We start from the raw sequence: 17,893 nt of genomic DNA, 5'->3' as shown, positions 1-17,893 counted from the left end.
CCGTCTCTAAAGGAGATTGAGCATGGGTTTTCCTCCCACAGTCAGTGATTTTTTTTTTTCTCCAGCTGCTTATCTTCTGATCTGGGAAGGAATGATGCTAAGGCTCATGAAAGCAAGCGCCCATTTAAGTACTGAGTTCAGGGTGTTTATGCCTCCCTTTTCTTTTATACACTTGAAATTTCTACACCACTGCAAGTGATTTTTTCTTCAAAGAAACAAGACATACAATTCATATTTAGAAAACACAACTGGGGGACAATTCATGAAATTTTAGTCATTTTTCACTTTACAAAAGGATTTTTGACTTTATAATAGGAATCACCACAGGGGTCCTTTATATAATAACTCTCTAATAACTTCTCTTGTATTCCGGTAGACCAAAATTCAATTTAGATTTCCTCTTTCATCTTTGATGAATGTGAGGTTTATCTGTACTATATATGAGCAGACCGCACTCTGGTATCCCAGCTAGATATTCAGTGGTTTGTCTTCCATGGCAATTTTGGAATTCTGGCTTGTGAATAATGCCTTGAGCAATGGTTTATGAGTTTTCTCCAAAATGAATGTTATTTATAGGAATGGTGTATGGATAACAATTTCTTTTCTGTATAAGTGGTATCAGTCATAAAATTAGATATCTATATAGAAAATACCAGTAATGAAAGAAGAATTTGCTCTGCATTTAGGTAACTTGTAAGAGACCAGGGGATAACTCTTAAATAACTCTAATATTTAAATATCTGTAGACCCCATTACTTGGGTGAGCACAAGCCCCAGGCTACAGGTACCTCAGAAACATATGTGATTCTATCACCATGGAACCAGGTAGACAAGAAGGCAGGAATCATGTCTTTTTCATCATTATCCTTAAAGCCTAGCACCATGGCCAAAAGAAAGTTAGCCTTCAAGTATTTGCTAAAGTATTTTGAAAAGAAAGAAGGAAGACAGGAAGGGAAAAATGAATCATGGAAAGCAAGGACCTAAATTCTGGAAACAAATTTCTAGAAGGGGAATTATTAGATAAAAGGAGTCTGCACCATGGTGCTGGTGCTTAATAATGAGTTTCTGGAAGAGGAAACAATCTTATTTGATCTGTTCAAATTTTCTACTTCTTCTTGCTTGTTTTGGTATGTTATTTTTTGGATATCCATATTGAGAGAAGTTAAGCCACCATTGGAATGTGAGAATGCTTGATAGGAACTTGTTGCCTCTCTTGTTAAATGTGAATATTCTCAGTCTTCAGTTGTAGGCCTCTCACTCCAGGCAAGTTTCTGAAGAGTTAGTTGCCAGAAGCTAAAAGCTAAACTGGAGAGCTATAAAGAAAGTATTGCCAGTTAATTTCTCTTCACTGTTTTGAGAAACAGTGTTTAGGATGTGGGAAAAAAAACCCAAAACCCAGCAGCACTATCCACTTCTGAAATAACAGCTCATGCTTAATGTCCATTAAGGAGGGCATGGGATGTAATGAGCGCTGGGTATTATATAAGACTGATGAATCACTGAACTCTACCTCTGAAACTAATAATATGCTATATGTTAATTAATTGAATTTAAGTTTAAAAAAATAAAGTAGCAATCTGCCCTAATAAATAAATAAATAAATAAAATAAAGCTCACGGTATAATCAAGGAGAATCAACAATTAAAGAAAAAATTTGTAGAATTAGAAGGGAAATTTGAAAAGTTACATGAAATGAAGAGAACAGCAATGAAGTTGCAAAGGAAAGTAGGAAACAGAATATCCAGACCCATTTTCTTTTTTTAATTTGTTTTTTAAATTCTACTATAATATACAGTGTTATATTAGTTTTGGATGTACAATATAGTGATTCAACACTTCCATGCATTACTTAGTGCTCATCATGATAAGTATACCTCTTAATCTCCATCACCTATTTCACTCATTCCCTACTCACCTCCTCTGTGGTTACCATCAGTTTGTTCTCTATATTTAAGAGTCTGGTTTTTTTTTTTTTTTTATCTTTTTTCTTTGTTCATTTGTTTTGCTTCTTAAATTAGACATGAGTCAAACCAAATGGTGTCTTTCTCTGACTGACTTGTTTCATTTAGCATTATACCCTTTAGATCTGTCCATGTTGTTGCAAATGGCAAGATTTTGTTCTTTTTTATAGCCGAGTGGTACACCATATCTTCTTTATCCATTCATCTATTGATGGGCACTTGGGCTGCTTCTATAATTTGGCTGTTGTAAATAATGCTGTAAACATAGGTGTGCTTGTATCCTTTTGAATTAGGGTTTTTGTATTCTTTGGGTAAATCCAGTAGTGCAATTACTGGATTGTAGGGTAGTTCTGTTTTTAATTTTTTGAGGAATCTCCATACTGTTTTCCAGGGTGGTTGCACCAGTTTTCATTCCCACCAACAGTGCAGGGGGGTTCCTTTTCCCCCCATCCTCACCAACACTTGTGTTTCTTGTGTTTTTGATTTTAGGCATTCTGACAGGTGTGAGGTGATTTCTCATTGCCATTTGATTTGCGTTTCCCTGATGATGAGTGATGTTGAGCATCTTTTCATGTGTCTGTTAACCATCTTTGTATGTCTTCTTTGGAGAAATGTCTGTTCATGTCTTCTGTCCATTATTTAATTGGATTATTTGTTTGGTTGTTTTTTGTTTTTGTTTTTATTTTTGTTTTTTGGTTTTGAGTTGTATAACTTCTTTATATATTTTGGATACTAACCATTTAGTGGATATATCATTTGCAGATATCTTCTCCCATTCCATAGGAGTAGGTTGTCTTTAGTTTTGCTGATTATTTCCTTTGCTGTGCAGAAGCTTTATATTTTGATGAAGTCCCAATAGTTTATTTTTGCTTTTATTTCCCTTACCTCAGGAGACATATCTAGAAAAATGTTGCTACCACCAATGTCAAAAAAATTATTGCTTGTGTTCTCTTCAAGGATTTTTATGGTTTCAGGTCTCACATTTAGGTCTTTAATCCATTTTGAGTTTATTTTTGTGTATGGTGTAAGAAGGTGGTCTAATTTCATTCTTTTGCATATAGCTGTCCTGTTTTCCCAACAACATTTACTGAAGACTGTCTTTTTCCTGTTGTATATTCTTGTCTCCTTTGTTGTAGATTAATTGACCATATAATTGTGGGTTTATTTCTGGGCTGTCTATTCTGTTCTATTATGTCTGTTTTTGTGCCAGTGTCATACTGCTTTGATTACTACAGCTTTGTAGTATACCTTGAAATCTGGGATTATGATACCTCCAATTTTTTTCTTTTTCAAGATTGCTCTGGCTATTTGGGGTCTTTGGGGGTTCCATACAAATTTTAGGATTATTTGTTTTAGTTCTGTGAAAAATGCTGTTGGTTTTTTTATTATTATTATTATGTTAGTCACCATACTGTTGGTTTTTTTGTTTTTTAAGATTTTATTTATTTATTTGACAGAGAGAGACACAGAGAGAGAGGGAACACAAGCAGGGGGGAGGGGTAGAGGGAGAAGCAGACTCACTGCTGGGCAGGGAGCCCAATGCGGGGCTCGATCCCAGGACCCTGGGATCATGACCTGAGCTGAAGGCAGATGCTTAACGACTGAGCCACCCAGGAGCCCCAACCATACTGTTGGTGTTTTGATAAGGATTGCATTAAATCTGTAGATTGCTCCAGGTAGTTTGGACATTTAACAATATTTGTTCTCCCAATCCGTGAGCATAGAATGTCTTTTCATTTCTTGTGTTGTCTTCAGTTTCTTTCATCAGTGTGTTATGGTTTTCAAACAGGTCTTTAACCTCCTTGATTATGCTTATTCCTAGGTGTTTTATTATTTTTGGTGCAATAGTAAATGGTACTGTTCTCTCTCTGCTGCTTATTAGTGTATAAAAATGCAACAGATTTCTACATATTGATTTTGTACCCTGTGACTTTACTGAATTAACTTATCCATTCTAGTGTTTTTTTGGTGGAGTCTTAGGGTTTTCTATATATAGTATGTCACCTGCAAATAGTGGAAGTTTTACTTTTTCCTTACAGATTTGAATTACTTTTATGTCTTTTTCTTGTTTGATTGCTGTGGCTAGGACTTACAGTACTATGATGAATAAAAGAGGTCCTTGTCTTGTTCTTGATCCTAGGGGAAAAGCTTTCAGTTTTTCACCATTGAGTATGGTGTTAGCTGTGAGTTTTTCATATATGGCCTTTATTATGTTGAAGTATATTCCCTCTAAATCTACTTTGTTGAGGGTTTTTATCACGAATGGATGTTTACTTTGTCAGTTGCTTTTTCTGCATCTATTGAAATGATCATATGGTTTATATCCTTTTTTTTCTTGATGTGGTGTATCACATTGATTCATTTGCAAATATTGAACCACCCTTGCATCCTGGGAATAAATCCTACTTGATTGTGGTGAATGATTTTGTTAATATATTTTTGGATTTGGTTTACTAATACTTTGTTGAGGATTTTTGCATCTATGTTCATCAGAGATATTGGCCTGTAGTTCTCTTTTTTTGTGGTGTCTTTTTAAAATTTTTTAAAAAGATTTTATTTATTTATTTGACAGAGAGAGACACAGTGAGAGAAGGAACACAAGCAGGGGGAGTGGGAGAGGGAGAAGCAGGCTTCCCGCCGAGCAGGGAGCCCAATGTGGGGCTTGATCCCAGGACCCTGGGATCATGACCCAAGCTGAAGGCAGACGCTTAACAACTGAGCCACCCAGGCACCCCATTTTGTGGTGTTTTTATCTGGTTTTGGTATCAGGGTAATGTTGGCCTCATAGAATGAATTTGGAAGTTTTCCTTCTTCTTCTGTTTTTTGGAATAGTTTGAGAAGAATAAGTGTTAATTTTTCTTTAAATGTTTTGTAAAATTTTCCCATGGAAATTTGGGAAAATCTGGTCCTGGACTTTTTTTGTTGTTGTTGGGAATATTTTGATTACTGATTCAGTATCTTTGCTGGTATTTGATCTGTTCAAATTTTCTACATCTTCCTGATTTAGTTTTGGTAAGTTATATGTTTTCTAGGAATTTATCCATTTCTTCTAGTTTGTCCAATTTATTGGCATATAATTTTTCATAATATTCTTATAATCCTTTGTATGTCTGAGGAGTTGGTTGTTATTTCTCCCCCTTTTTTTTCAAATTTTGATTTAAATTCTAGTTAGTTAACATATAGTGTAATACTGGTTTCAGGAGTAGAATTTAGCAATTCATCACTTACATGTAACACCAGTGCTCATCATAACAAGTGCCCTCCTTAATTACCCATCACTCATTTAGTCCATCTCCCACCCACCTCCCTCCACCAACCCTCAGTTTGTTCTCTATCATTAAGAGTCTCTTATGGTTGGACTCTGAAAAACAAACTGAGGGTTCTGGAGGGGAGGGGTGTGGTGGGATGGGTTAGCCTGGTGATAGGTATTAAAGAGGGCATGTTCTCCATGGAGCATTGGGTGTTATACACAAACAATGAATCATGAAACACTACATCAAAGACTAGTGATGTAATGTATGGTGATTAACATAGCAATAAAAAATTTAAAGAAAAAAAAGAGTCTCTTATGGTTTGTTTCCCTCTCTCTTTTTTTTTCCTTCCCCAGTGTTCATCTGTTTTGTTTCTTAAATTCCACATATGAGTGAAATCATATATTTCTCCTCTTTCATTTCTGATTTTGAGTCCTCTCTCTCTCTGAGTCTGGCTACTAATCTATTAATTTTGTTGATCTTCTCAAAGAACAACACCCTTTTACTATCTCAGAATTCTGTAGGTCAGAAGTCTGGGTGGGCTCAGCTGGGTTCTCTGCTGTGGGTCTCACAAAATTAAAATCAATGTGTAGGCAGTGGTGTGCTCTTACCTGGAGGACCTGGGGAACAATCCACTTTCTTGCTCATTCAGGTTGGTGGCAGAATTCATTTCCTTGAGGCTGTAGGAATGAGGTCCTTGTTTTCTTGCTGGCTGTCAACTGGGGTCTGTTCTCTGCTCCAAAAGGCTGCCTGCTTTTCTTTTCATGGGCTCACTCTATTTTCAAAGCAGCAGTGACACTTTGGGTCCTTCTCACACCTCTAATCTCTCTGACTTCTACCATTAGCTAGAGAAAGCTCTCTTTTTTTTTTTAAGATTTTATTTATTCATTTGAGAGAGAGAATGAGAGAGAGAGAGAGAGAGCACATGAGAGGGGGGGAGGGTCAGAGGGAGAAACAGACTCCCTGCTGAGCAGGGAGCATGATACGGGGACTCGATCCCGGGACTCCAGGATCATGACCTGAGCCGAAGGCAGTCGCTTCACGAACTGAGCCACCCAGGCGCCTGAAAGCTCTCTGCTTTTAAGGGCTGATGTGATTACATTGGGCCCACTGAGATGATTTCCCTATTTTAAGGTCAACTTTACCATATAACATAACAGTAGTAATAGTTCATATGCAAAGGTTTCAGGGATTGGGGTGGGACATCTTGGGGGGTGTATTTTAGAAATTCTTCCTACTATAGTTACTTACCTTTGATTAGATCTTGATTCAGCTTTCTGGGAGAAACTCCCGTGTCCCATGTGTCCACTGATTCTGTAGCCCTTCATTGTATACAATCTTCCTTGGCCACATTTGAAGTAGGATTTAAGGAGTATGCCCTCCTGGGGGGTAACACAGCTTTTGCAATCTGCCTTCTCTTGGTATAAAGCTGAAGATCCCAAAAGTTGTTTTCTAATTTGAACAGTTGAACTTTTTCATCTTGGCTCATGTTTCTTTGTAAATACAATTCCCTCACAAACCTAGATTTCTGACCTATTTGGTTCCATTTGATTCCGTTCCCAATAACCATACCCCAAATCCTTTCCCAGTCATAATTAGCAAGATGCATTTCTTTGTTTTCTCACTCTATTCCTCTCTCTCTTTCTCTAATTTAATGGTGCCTACACTGAGTTCATGTGAAACCACAGATGGAAGGGCCATATCCTTAATCCAATCTTTGCCATAGGCTGAGTTGATCTGAGTTCAACTGAAAAATTTTATTGGTTCTTTCCCACTGAAAGCTCTTTTTATTCTTACTGTTTGGAGTTTAGAAGCAGTCAGGCTTTCTAAGCCTTCAGTCTGAACCCTCTGTATTTTTTTCTTTCTACTTCCAAATAGCTAATTCTTTCCCAAGTGCTTCTTTTTCTTACAATATCTTGCCAAAGGCAGCCAATAAAGCCTCACATGGATTTATTCCAGCCACTTCTCCTAGGCCTATAGGCTGCCCATGGGCTGCCTTTCAAATTATCGTGGGTAATCCTTTGCCAAATATTTTTGTTTTACTCACTACATGAGTCACCATATTTCTAGCTCCTGAAATTAGTTTTCTTGTTTTCTGCTGCTTGACTGCTAAGCCAGTGCCTCATATTTTGAAAACTTGTTATTGAAGCACCACCTTCGTGGTTCAAATCTATGCATTAATCAAAGTAGGCTAACTGCTATAACAAATATTCCTGAATTTCAGTGGCCTGATACACTAAAATTTTATTTCTTGTTCATGTCACAGCTGAATTCTGTGAGTGCCCATTCAAAGATACAGCTTCCATCTTCTCAGGCCTCAGGTCCTCAACTAAATCCTCTGAATTTGGTAAGAGGGGAAATAAAGACAGTGTGAAATATTGGGCAGGAGAGTCTGTTTTTAGGACATTACTTTCTGAAAGGTCTACATTCCCCTACATCTAGCTGCAAGAGAGATTGAAAAATATACGTATTGCATGGAGCACTGGGTGTTATACACAAACAATGAATCATGGAACACCAAATCAAAAACTAATGATGTACTGTATGGTGACTAACAAAACATTTTTAGAAAAAGACTGAAAAATATAGTCTAGCTGTGGAAATCATGTTGGTGAAAATTCAGCAGTCTCTAGCACAGCAAAAATATTAATTTTAAGGGACACCTGAGTGGTTCAGTTGGTTAAGCGGCTGCCTTCGGCCCAGGTCATGATCCCAGGGTCCTGGGATCGAGTCCCACATCAGGCTCCTTGCTCAGCAGGGAACCTGCTTCTCCCTCTCTCCCTCTGCTTGTGCTCTCTCTGTCAAATAAATAAAATCTTAAAAAAAATAATTTAAAAAATTAGACAAAAAAAACACTCTTAAATACAGAGAATAAACTGGTGGTTACTAGAAGGGAGGTGGGTGGGGGCGTGGGTGAAATAGGTAAAGGGGATTAAGAGAACACTCTTTTGATGAGCACTGAGAAATCTATAGAATTGTTGAATCAGGGGCACCTGGGTGGTGCAGTGGGTTGACTATCCTACTCTTGGTTTTGGCTCAGGTTTTGATCTCAATGTTGTGAGATCAAGCCCCATGTTGGGCTCTGTGCTCAGGTAGGAGTGTGCTTGAGGTTCTCTCTCACTCTCCCTTTGCCCCTCCCACTCATGCTCTTTTCTCTCTCTAAAATAAATGAAATCTTAAAAAAAAAAACAGAAAAAGAATTGTTGAATCATATATTGTACACCTGAAAAAAAAATTGTAGGCTGAGAAGGTGTAGGAAACTAAGATCAGGAATGAAGAAGAAAGAGAGGAAACAATCCAACCCCTAAGAGGTAGCCCATAGTACAGTGACCCAAGGGCTGGGGACTTTTGGCTTGGTTTTGGGAAGCACTAATATCTAAGGGGATTTAATTCAGAGTTGGGGCAAGATTGTGGCTTAGCTCCATAAAATAAGGAGGCATTTGGCTACTGCCATTGGTTTGGAAATGTGCTTTTATTTTCAAACTCAGGTATGTGACACTCTATAGTTCAATGCTAACACACCTGTGTGAGGTTTAACAACATTAGGAACTGACAGCCAGTGATACACAAATCCAGTATCTCCCTCTCCATTTACTCTGCCAGGCTGTACACAGAGAATGATATATATGGATTTTGTGGCAGCCAGAAAGTGAAGGCCCTTTAAGGAGGTGATATCAACAATGACACAAACTACACATCACTGAAACTCAAGATAGGCACCCAGAGTCCTAGGGCTAAGCAGAAATGTCAGACTTCGGAGGCATTTTGAGGGGAACTTTTATTTTAGATCAATATCACTGTTGGAAAGACAGGGCCCATTTCTCTCCATTTCACTGCTGCTTTAGTAACATTCCACCTGCTTCAGATCAAACTTTGCTTTTCATAAAAGAAATGCCGATGAGTACTTTTTTCAGGAATGCCCTTGGAAATGTGGTTACTGTTACAGTTCTTCTTTTCTTCAACCTCTCTTACAGAGTACTTTGGGTGAGGGCCTATGTCTGGAAGTACTCTTGCAGGCTTTTCTATGGAGCAGCTGGAGGTTCAGGAGCTCACTGTAGTTGTTCCCCTGCCTTTGTTTTAATTGGTAACAAAGGTGGGAACCCTGTAGCCAAGGGGACAGTGGGCCAGCTCAACCTTGTCCTTCTTTAAGGGAGGCTGAGACTGGACATTGCCAGTAGAGAGTCCTGCTCCACAGCTACTGTCTCTAGAACTCCATTTGCATCCTGCCTGTGACTCTGAAGGCCTAAAAGATTTTTCAGTGTGTCCAGACCCCTGGTACATCAGAGAAAACCATCCTTCCAGGCCCTCAAAGTCCCTCTGCCTTGATCTGCACCTCTTTACCTTAATGGCACATTCTTGCTCAACCCTGGCTTGGGCTTCACTCACAGTGGTTTTCCAGCCACTGTAAAGGATGCCCCCCACCCCACCTTAAAACAACATGCTGTTTTACAATAGGGCTGATCTAGGTGGGTCTTTCTGAAAAGAGTGGTTGCATCAAGCCCAGTCCTTGAGCTTGGAAATGGTGTTTCCAGTTAGGTCTCATTTCTGCTCTTTCCCAGAGTAGACTGAAAAATAATAGAATAAGTTGAGACTAATAAAGATATTTTTCTTATTGAGATAGTGGCAGTGATGGTACTGGGACTGGGAAGTGTGCAAAATGTCAGCTGTCTCTAGGCTGCTCTCTACCACCTTGAATTCTCACTTGTTCTTTTGACCAGCATTTAATGATACCCTCCCATGTATCAGCCACCATGCTAGGTATTTACCCCAAAGAATGGGTAAGATATTGTTCTTGTCTTTGAGGAAAATAGTAGGGGAGATAGACACACAAAAAGTTATTGTGATATACTGTCACAATTGTCAATAATTAAGATGTTTAAAAAGTGTCAGAAAGTACAGAAGAGGGTGTGACCTATTATGTGGGATATGGTAGGGAGTTGGAGCGAGGTCATCAAAGCTTGTATGGAGGGGATAATTTCTGCACTTGGTTCTGAAGAGTAACCAGTAGAAAAGAGGAGAATGGCAGAAGAAAAACTGGTGAGTAGAGGAATAGAACTATGAGAAAATGATTTAGTCTGGGAACCAGAAATAATCTGGAGTGGTTGAAGGGCTACTTGGGGAAGTGGGACTGAAATGTAAGGCATGCAGTTAGGAGACCACTGGAAAAGGCAATTTTTTGCAGGGGCCAGTCTGTATGGACTTGAGTTCCAGGCCCATAATTTACTAACTGGATGTACTTGGCAAGTTGTGTTTTTGTGCTTCAGTTTCCTTATCTGAAAATGAGGAGATTAGTACCCACCTCATAGGTTTTTCCTTTTTTTTTTGAGGATTAAATGAATTAATACCTATATAATACCTAGAACAGTGCTTGGCTCATAGTAAGTTCTATATGAATGTTAGCAACAAAACAACATCAACAACAAAACAAAAACAAGAGCAGAACAACCACAATAAAACCCACAAGAAACCAACACTCCCCAAAACTGATGAGGGATGAATGAAAGCAGTGGCTGTAAAGGTGGAGGGAGAAGTCAAATTGGAGATGAGATGTGCTCCTTCAGTTTTATGCTAAACAATTATGAATGCTCTGAAACATACTTGGGTTGGAAATCCCGTTTAAAGCACTAAGGTGCAACTGCACATTTGCATGTAGGCACACAGGAGCTGAAAGCACACTCTGTCTCCTCCTTCACCTGAGAGGTGGGTTAACTGCTCTCAATAGGAGAGGACAAATAGGGAATAGACTGTGTTGTACAACAGCTTAGAATTAGCACTTGAAATGGAGACCAGCAAGTTCACTGTTGAAACCATGAGTTTTCAGTGTTTTTCAAACATCTTAAATCCATGTGGAGAGCTCATTGAACAGGTGCCTGGTGACTGCCCCACACCTAGTGAAAATTCTGTGGGTTGGCTTTATCCAGAACACACACTGAGAGCACATGTTTGGAAGGTTGTTGGCTTCATGCACATGCATGCTGTGTGTATGTATGTGTTGTGTGTGTATACAGATGCATATATATTAACTCACATCTCCCCATTTCATTCCAAGCACTGGTCTAAATTCAGCCTAAATATTTTTCTGAGAAACCTTTCCTACTTCTGTAAAGAGAAACTCTGGTTCCAAAGGGGAGGAGGGGAGGCTGAAGGAGAGTCTGAGGATGAGATGGAAATGGGATGATAGTCATGTTGTGACTCCAAATTCTAGGTCTGATCATCAGGGTCAGTGTTAGCCTTTGGGAATAATTAATTCTTCTTGATTTCTGACTACAGAGAGGAAAAAAGGGAAGGGAGAGTGAGCTTCTTACTATCTCCTGCAGTGAAAGTGTTTTATTTTCCCCAGCCATCTGAGCTTGGGGCAGATGACTTTCCCTTCTATTAGCGTTCCTTCATAAAGGTGACTTCATCCACCAGATGCTTTACAAGGGCAGTTTTGTTGATCCTCCAAGAACATCAGTTTCTGTGTATGCATAGCTCCCACATGGGTGCTGAGTGTGAAAGAACCCTGCTCATTTCCTAATGGGCTAGCGGTACCATGCCCACACCCGGCCTGAAACACTATGCTTGGGGAAAGGGCAGTCAGCTGCGTGCTGGAGCAGGGTACTGACTGGGTGTCAGGTTTCCTACTGCTCTGCAGGTTGCTCATGCTGGAGTCCTGAGCTCCACCACGAGTCCCTCTGGGCTGATGAGCAAGTGGATCTCCCAAGGGGCCCATCAGCCTGCTCCACACAAGAGTTATAGGAACTGAAGAGCCCCAGCACAACAGTCAAGACCAGCATCACTGTGGCCATCATCCAGATGACTTGCCAGTGCTGACACAGTTTGGGATACATGACTTGTAAGAAATGAACCAATTCTTCAAGTTTGCTGTCAAATGAAAAAATAGGAGAAGGGTTTAGTATATTAGGCACATTAAAATTTTTCCCCAGGTGATTTTAATGCCACCAGTCCATAACCTTGATGTTGGGAGCTACTGGGCCAGAACACTCCTTTTACTCGTTTGATCATTCATTCATTCATACATGCCCTCATCTATTCATGAGATGTTCATTGATATCTGAACTCTCTCAGTCCCCAGGACAGAAGGTTGGCTGACCCATACTCCCATGCATGTAGATGGGACCAGCATCTTTTCTGCACTTAGTGGTATTTAGTGATCAGTTTCAAGTAATCTGTCCCCTGCCTTCATGTTCTGATGCATATTTTATTGTCCTCAGTTCCACATCTGACTGTGTTCAGAGTAGAAGAACTGTCCTAAACCCCCAGAAAACTCTCCATGTTCAATGCTAAATGACAAGGAACCAGATCAACCTCAAGAGCTCACTTCAAACCATCCCAGGGGCAACCAGAGGACTAGTAGCCTCCAGCAACCTCCCAGTGGCTTAGTCCAGATGTTTTCTCAACCCCAGTAATCTTCACTCCCTAATTTTCCTTCTTCCTTTTTCTCCCTTCTTCACTCTCCCTTTTCTCTCTTTCTTCCTTCCTTTTCATCTCCCTCCCCCGCCCCCATTTTTTGGCTGCTTCACTGCCTTTTTCCCTTTTCGTCTCTTCTCAACTGCCTTTCAACTTTCCCTCTCTCTTTGGGGCCTAGTGAAACAACGTTTGGTCATATGGCCTGCTTTGCAGAATCCATTCTTCAAGCTCTCTAGTGAAATCCTGGACATTTTCACTAGGCTAGAGTTTTTTCCTAGTTTTTTTAATTTTATTATGTTAATCACCATACATTACATCATTAGTTTTTGATGTAGTGTTCCATGATTCATTGTTTGCGTATAACACCCAGTGCTCCATTCGGTACGTGCCCTCTTTAATATCCATCACCAGGCTAACCGATCCCCCCACCCTCTTCCCCTCTAGAACCCTCAGTTTGTTTCTCAGAGTCCATAGTCTCTCATGGTTCCTCCTCCCCTCCGATTTCCGCCCCCTTCATTTTTCCCTTCCTGCAAGATAGGGAGATAGGAAGATACTTCTTTTTCTTCTTCTTCTTCTTCTTTTTTTTTTTTTTAACATAATGTGTTATTTGTTTCAGAGGTACAGGTCTGTGATTCAACAGTCTTACACAATTCACAGTGCTCACCATAGCATATACCCTCCCCAGTGTCTCTCACCCAGCCACCACATCCCTCCCGCCCCCCATCCCTCCCGCAACCCTCAGTTTGTTTCCTGAGATTATTCCAATCCCTCATCTATTTTTAAAAATGGAGGAGGTGAGGAAAATGACAGGAGGGCTTTCTGAAGATCTGGAGGCACACATAGACACTGCAATATGCAGGCCATTTGCTGAGAAGTAGACAGCTCTAATTTAGTCAGTAGAAAAAAAGATGCCTTATGACTGATGGAAAGACTCAACAATACCTTCCTTGGAAAAGGACCAGAGGCTCAGAGTGCCTGCCTCAGATGCTAAGGTACCAATTGGTTTTTCTTCCACATGGGACCCATTTGATGATTGTTTCAGGAACAGTTAGGCAAAGCAAAACAGTGAGCACTTAGCTGAGGTGAAAATCTGGTTATTTTCACAACTGTTGGGAAGGGACAGCTTGGAAATGGAAGCTTATTTTCTTTCAGCCCTGTTTAGATTCTTTAGTTTCTACTTAGATATAATTGGATGCTAAAATGCAGTCTTTCTTTGGGGCTGTATTTCCGTGCTTCAGAACAAGCTGCTAGAGTGGGGAAAATCCCACTGTCACCCCACTCTGAAGTGGGACTGCCCAGGAGGAGGTCAAGATCTGGCTTTGTGAACCTTAGCTGGTCCCCCATTTCTAGCCTATGAAAGAGTTAGAAATAGAATTAGATTAGAAATAGAATCTCTGGGGAAATCAATTTTTGATTTTTGATCTCCCATAGGGAGGGGTGAGGTGGCTTCCTTTTCACCTGGGCCTAGGGAAGAGGGGCTTCAGAGATGCTGTTTGGAGAGCTCGATATGTTGAGGTTTAGGGGACACAGTGGACTGGTGCGTGCCTCACACATGAGCAGTTGGAAGAGCAAGAATCTTGCTGACGTGCTTGATGGCATCAGAGTGGTGGGCCATGATAGGGAAAGCTGTCCTTCTACCAATAGTGAGCCAAAGGTACACATTTTACCTCAACTGATTGTAGTCAGGAGAAGGAGAGCTGACATGGGGCATCACAAATCCTGCCCAGAAATGCTACTTAGAAGCTGAACAGGGAAGGTGTACTTCCAGCTGCCCAAGGACTGAGAGGGATTTTAAGTGGCTAGCTAGAAGACTTGCATTTGATCTCATAAAGGGACCAGCAGCTGAGAGGACCTCAGCCATGGTGTGAATGTGTGTGTATGCTGGGAGATGGGAGGAGTGGTTTTCTCTAGAGGTCCCATAAAGCAACACACTAACCAAAGTCAGCAAGTCGGCTTTAAACCCCTGCCAAGCCCTGGAGCCTACTCACAATCTATTCAAGTAATACCTTCCCAATCCCTTCATCTCAGTTCCCTTTCCTAGCATTGATCCTAGAGAGGTCGGATGCTGCACTGGCAAAACTGGAGGAGAGGGTAGAAGTGCAAGTGGGATAGAGAGAAAGAAACCACACTCCCCCTGCCTACTACAGGCTTCTTTCCTGAAGCAGACAAACTGCAGGAAAAAAGAAGGTTGATCTTTGTAAGTTCAGGCTTTTGACTATTTTGGGGAACTGGGCATTTTAATTAATGAAATGAGATTATTCTTGGGACTTAAACTTGACCAGAGGACTTCTGCTTTCTGAGAGTTACTGGAAAAGTAAAGGAATCTGCCTAATATTGTCTAAACTCCATAGAGCCGATTTAAACAGGCAAATGCCAAAATTTAATGGGGAAAATCATGTCTGAGTGCAGGTGCCTGCAGGCAACTGTGTGTCTACAGAACTCAGGAATGAGTGAGGGGATTGCCTCGCATTAAAGACAACAGGCTCTTAGGACCAGTCTGGCTTTGGTGACAGGGGAAGGGACCCTGTAACTGTGAGCGGGCAGTTCATATGTTAGCAGTGTCAGTTGTTACAGAGAAGATGATGCCTCAGTACTGGGCCTGAAAAGGGGAAGCTACAGCCCTGTAATAAAGGACGAGGACCCTTCTATGTGCTGATGTCTGGTATTCATCACCTGAGGTACAGGCATGTTCTCAAGATCAAAAAGTAAATCCGAGAGGAAGCAAAGGTTAGGAGAGAGAACGAGGCCTCTCAGAATCAGTAGGACCAAGAGGATGCTTTGGGTGGTGGATGTGAAAGGCAGCCATTGCTACGTGCTGCGGATCAGGAGCTGGACAGAGAGCCTTACTTTCCCTGGCGGTTTCACAAAATGGGAGGGAGCTGTGATTAGCAGCTCAGATTTGAGATCAAGTTAGCTAGATAAGGATTCCAGTCTTGTGCTTTGTAAACTAGACTGTTTATATTCCATGTACTCTGTTTAGTTCTCTTTTGTTCTTTCTGAGTACGTGGAAGTGTTAGAAGCTCTAGCTTGTCTTGGCTATATGCAAAGAAGCCGAAGAAAGGGCTGTTGTCCAGGTCTGGGCTTGACTGCATTAAAGGGGAGGAAGATAGTTAGTGACCTCTAAAATATAAGAGCAAAGGACCCCCAAGAAGGAGAGAAGATGTAAGGAGAATAGGATCCAGCTGCTTGGTGTAGGGACTGTACTTTCATTGTTAAAATTTGGGGATTCTTGGGTGCCTGGGTGGCTCAGTTGGTTAAGCGACTGCCTTGAGCTCAGGTCATGGTCCTGGAGTCCCAGGATCGAGTCCCGCATCGGGCTCCCTGCTCGGCGGGGAGTCTGCTTCTCCCTCGGACCCTCCTCCCTCTCATGTGCTCTCTGGCTCTCATTCTCTCTCTCGCAAATAAATAAAACAAACAAACAAAAAAACTTGGGGATTCTTTCATTAGGGGAGGTGGTACATCCTAGCATAGGTTTGCTTTCAACAGTGAAGCATTTTCTCCAGCTTTCCTAGACCGCTCTTCCCTTGAACAGTAGGGTTGATCCAGGTAGGCTGAGACCTCTCACTCTGGCTGAATCTTTCTCCAACTGGGCTCTATTGGCTGTTCCTATGTGCTTTGAAGCATATCCATCTCACGTCTAATCTTCATTTTATTACCTTATTCACTGCATGCATGTGATTTTGAGTCTGCAGGCAATGAGGCACAGACACATACCCTGTTTCAAGTTTAGCAGCTGATTAGACAATCATTTTGGCTGGAGCCACACTGGACTCCAAGATAGCCTGGGGTTCTAAAAACAAAGACTTTGGTGAAGTGTTCCAAGTTTTCTATAACCACATTTTTAAAAATCAAAATTGAAAACTAATAGTGACATAAGACAGAATGTATGGAATTGGGGCTATGGTTAAAATTCAAGACACTGATGAGGACACAGGTATGACAAAATGCAGGATCTATACTATCTTTATCTACATGTTATATATTTTCCCCTATTTAGGGAAAAATATACTTGAAATATAGAGTACATTAAAAAAGAAAGGCCCAACTTTTTCTAATCCAAGTGAAAATCCAAGCTTATCTGGTCAGCATGGAACCTGTTGGAGACTCGCCTTTGCCAATGAGTTGAGTTTTCCCCTGCCCCCATGTGTTCTCTTTGCCCCTGTTCTTGTAAGAAACCCACACTAGGGCTTCAGGCCAGCTCCCTTGACCTTGGTTCTTGGCTCCTGGGGATAGTTGGGAAATGAGCTAACTGTGGCTGGGCTAGCGGGGGACTCCAGTCAGGGTCTTTGTAGTTTCTCAGCTCCCACGAGCTCTTGATTGCTGTTGGCCTCACTCTTGACCACCTCTGACCTCCTGGATCTTGCAAACATCTCCTTGTTAACTATTTTGGCTCCTTCCTCTGCCTCCTCCCTCAACATGAGTGCCCTCCTTGGTTTCTGTTAACTGTTCACTTGGGCCCCAGACGCACTGCTGCCCTGGAGTGGGCACCTTTAGGGATATTGTGCAATTAAATGAATTGTGACCCATTTCAGCAATGGCAAGGGCTCCAACCTGCTTCTTTGGTCCTTTTCCTCTTCCTCAGTTTCTTCTGCCTCTTCTGCTTCTTCAGGGCATTCACCCTTCTGTTCTTCTTCCTCCTCCTTCAGGTCTTGAAGCTCTTGGGTCTTCTTTAGACCTTCCTGGTATCTGCAGGGCAAAAAGAAACAACTGAGTCTGGAAAGGCCAGGCACAGAGCATCCTTTCCTGAGTTCCTAGAGGTGGGGACTTGAACACCTCCAATAATTAAACACTTCCTGTGGTTCTACACAACAGGAAAAAGCTGGGAAGCTCTACTGAATCCCAAGGTGGCTCATGTCAGTACAATTTCCCCTCACTCCTCAGTCATCCTTCCTGTTTATATGTGAATGTGTGGCAAAACTGACAGGGAAAAAGTGTGGGTGCAGAATCCTGACTGGGTTCTTATCCTACAAAATGTTCAGTGGAGAGAACAGTATATCTGCTTTCTGTGTAACCTGGGTACTTCAGCTTTTCACCTATAAAATGGAAAGTGTGGCCCCTATTTTACAGGGTATGGGAATGTTCTGAGGAAGGGCCAGGCATATAGCTTGACCTAGGAAGGGTGATACCCATCACATTGGCTTGTTGGGAAGTTTTATGGAAGTGGCAGGCACATACTAGGCCTATAAAGGTACTCAGTAAATGTTTACAAAGCTAATCGAGGTGTTTACTCCCATGCATGCTTAGTATCAAAGATAGTTGTGGGTGAAAAGA

At 41.2% G+C, this 17,893-nt stretch overlaps 1 protein-coding gene and 1 long non-coding RNA gene across 6 annotated transcripts in view; one reads left to right on the top strand and one right to left on the bottom strand.

Moving 5' to 3' along the window:
• The window catches only part of LOC112806116 (uncharacterized), a 43,408-nt gene that overhangs the window by 17,071 nt on the left and 8,444 nt on the right, over positions 1-17,893 (top strand). The gene's annotated exons all lie outside the window — the stretch shown is intronic.
• The window catches only part of IRAG1 (inositol 1,4,5-triphosphate receptor associated 1), a 119,365-nt gene continuing 112,478 nt past the window's right edge, over positions 11,007-17,893 (bottom strand). For all 5 annotated transcript variants that reach the window (XM_073882915.1, XM_025848399.2, XM_073882916.1 and 2 more), the window contains 2 exons: positions 17,174-17,308; positions 11,007-12,076 (listed from right to left, as the gene is read on the bottom strand). In XM_073882915.1, coding sequence (XP_073739016.1) covers positions 11,833-12,076; positions 17,174-17,308 — 379 coding nt within the window. In that variant the 3' untranslated portion in view covers positions 11,007-11,832. The remainder of the gene's footprint in view (positions 12,077-17,173; positions 17,309-17,893) is intronic.

This window comes from Callorhinus ursinus, unplaced genomic scaffold, assembly GCF_003265705.2.
Source record: "Callorhinus ursinus isolate GAN/ISIS: 27379988/994484 unplaced genomic scaffold, GSC_fseal_2.0 scaffold49, whole genome shotgun sequence".
NCBI classification, from domain to species: domain Eukaryota; kingdom Metazoa; phylum Chordata; class Mammalia; order Carnivora; family Otariidae; genus Callorhinus; species Callorhinus ursinus.
This window is presented reverse-complemented; position numbering and strand designations above follow the sequence as displayed.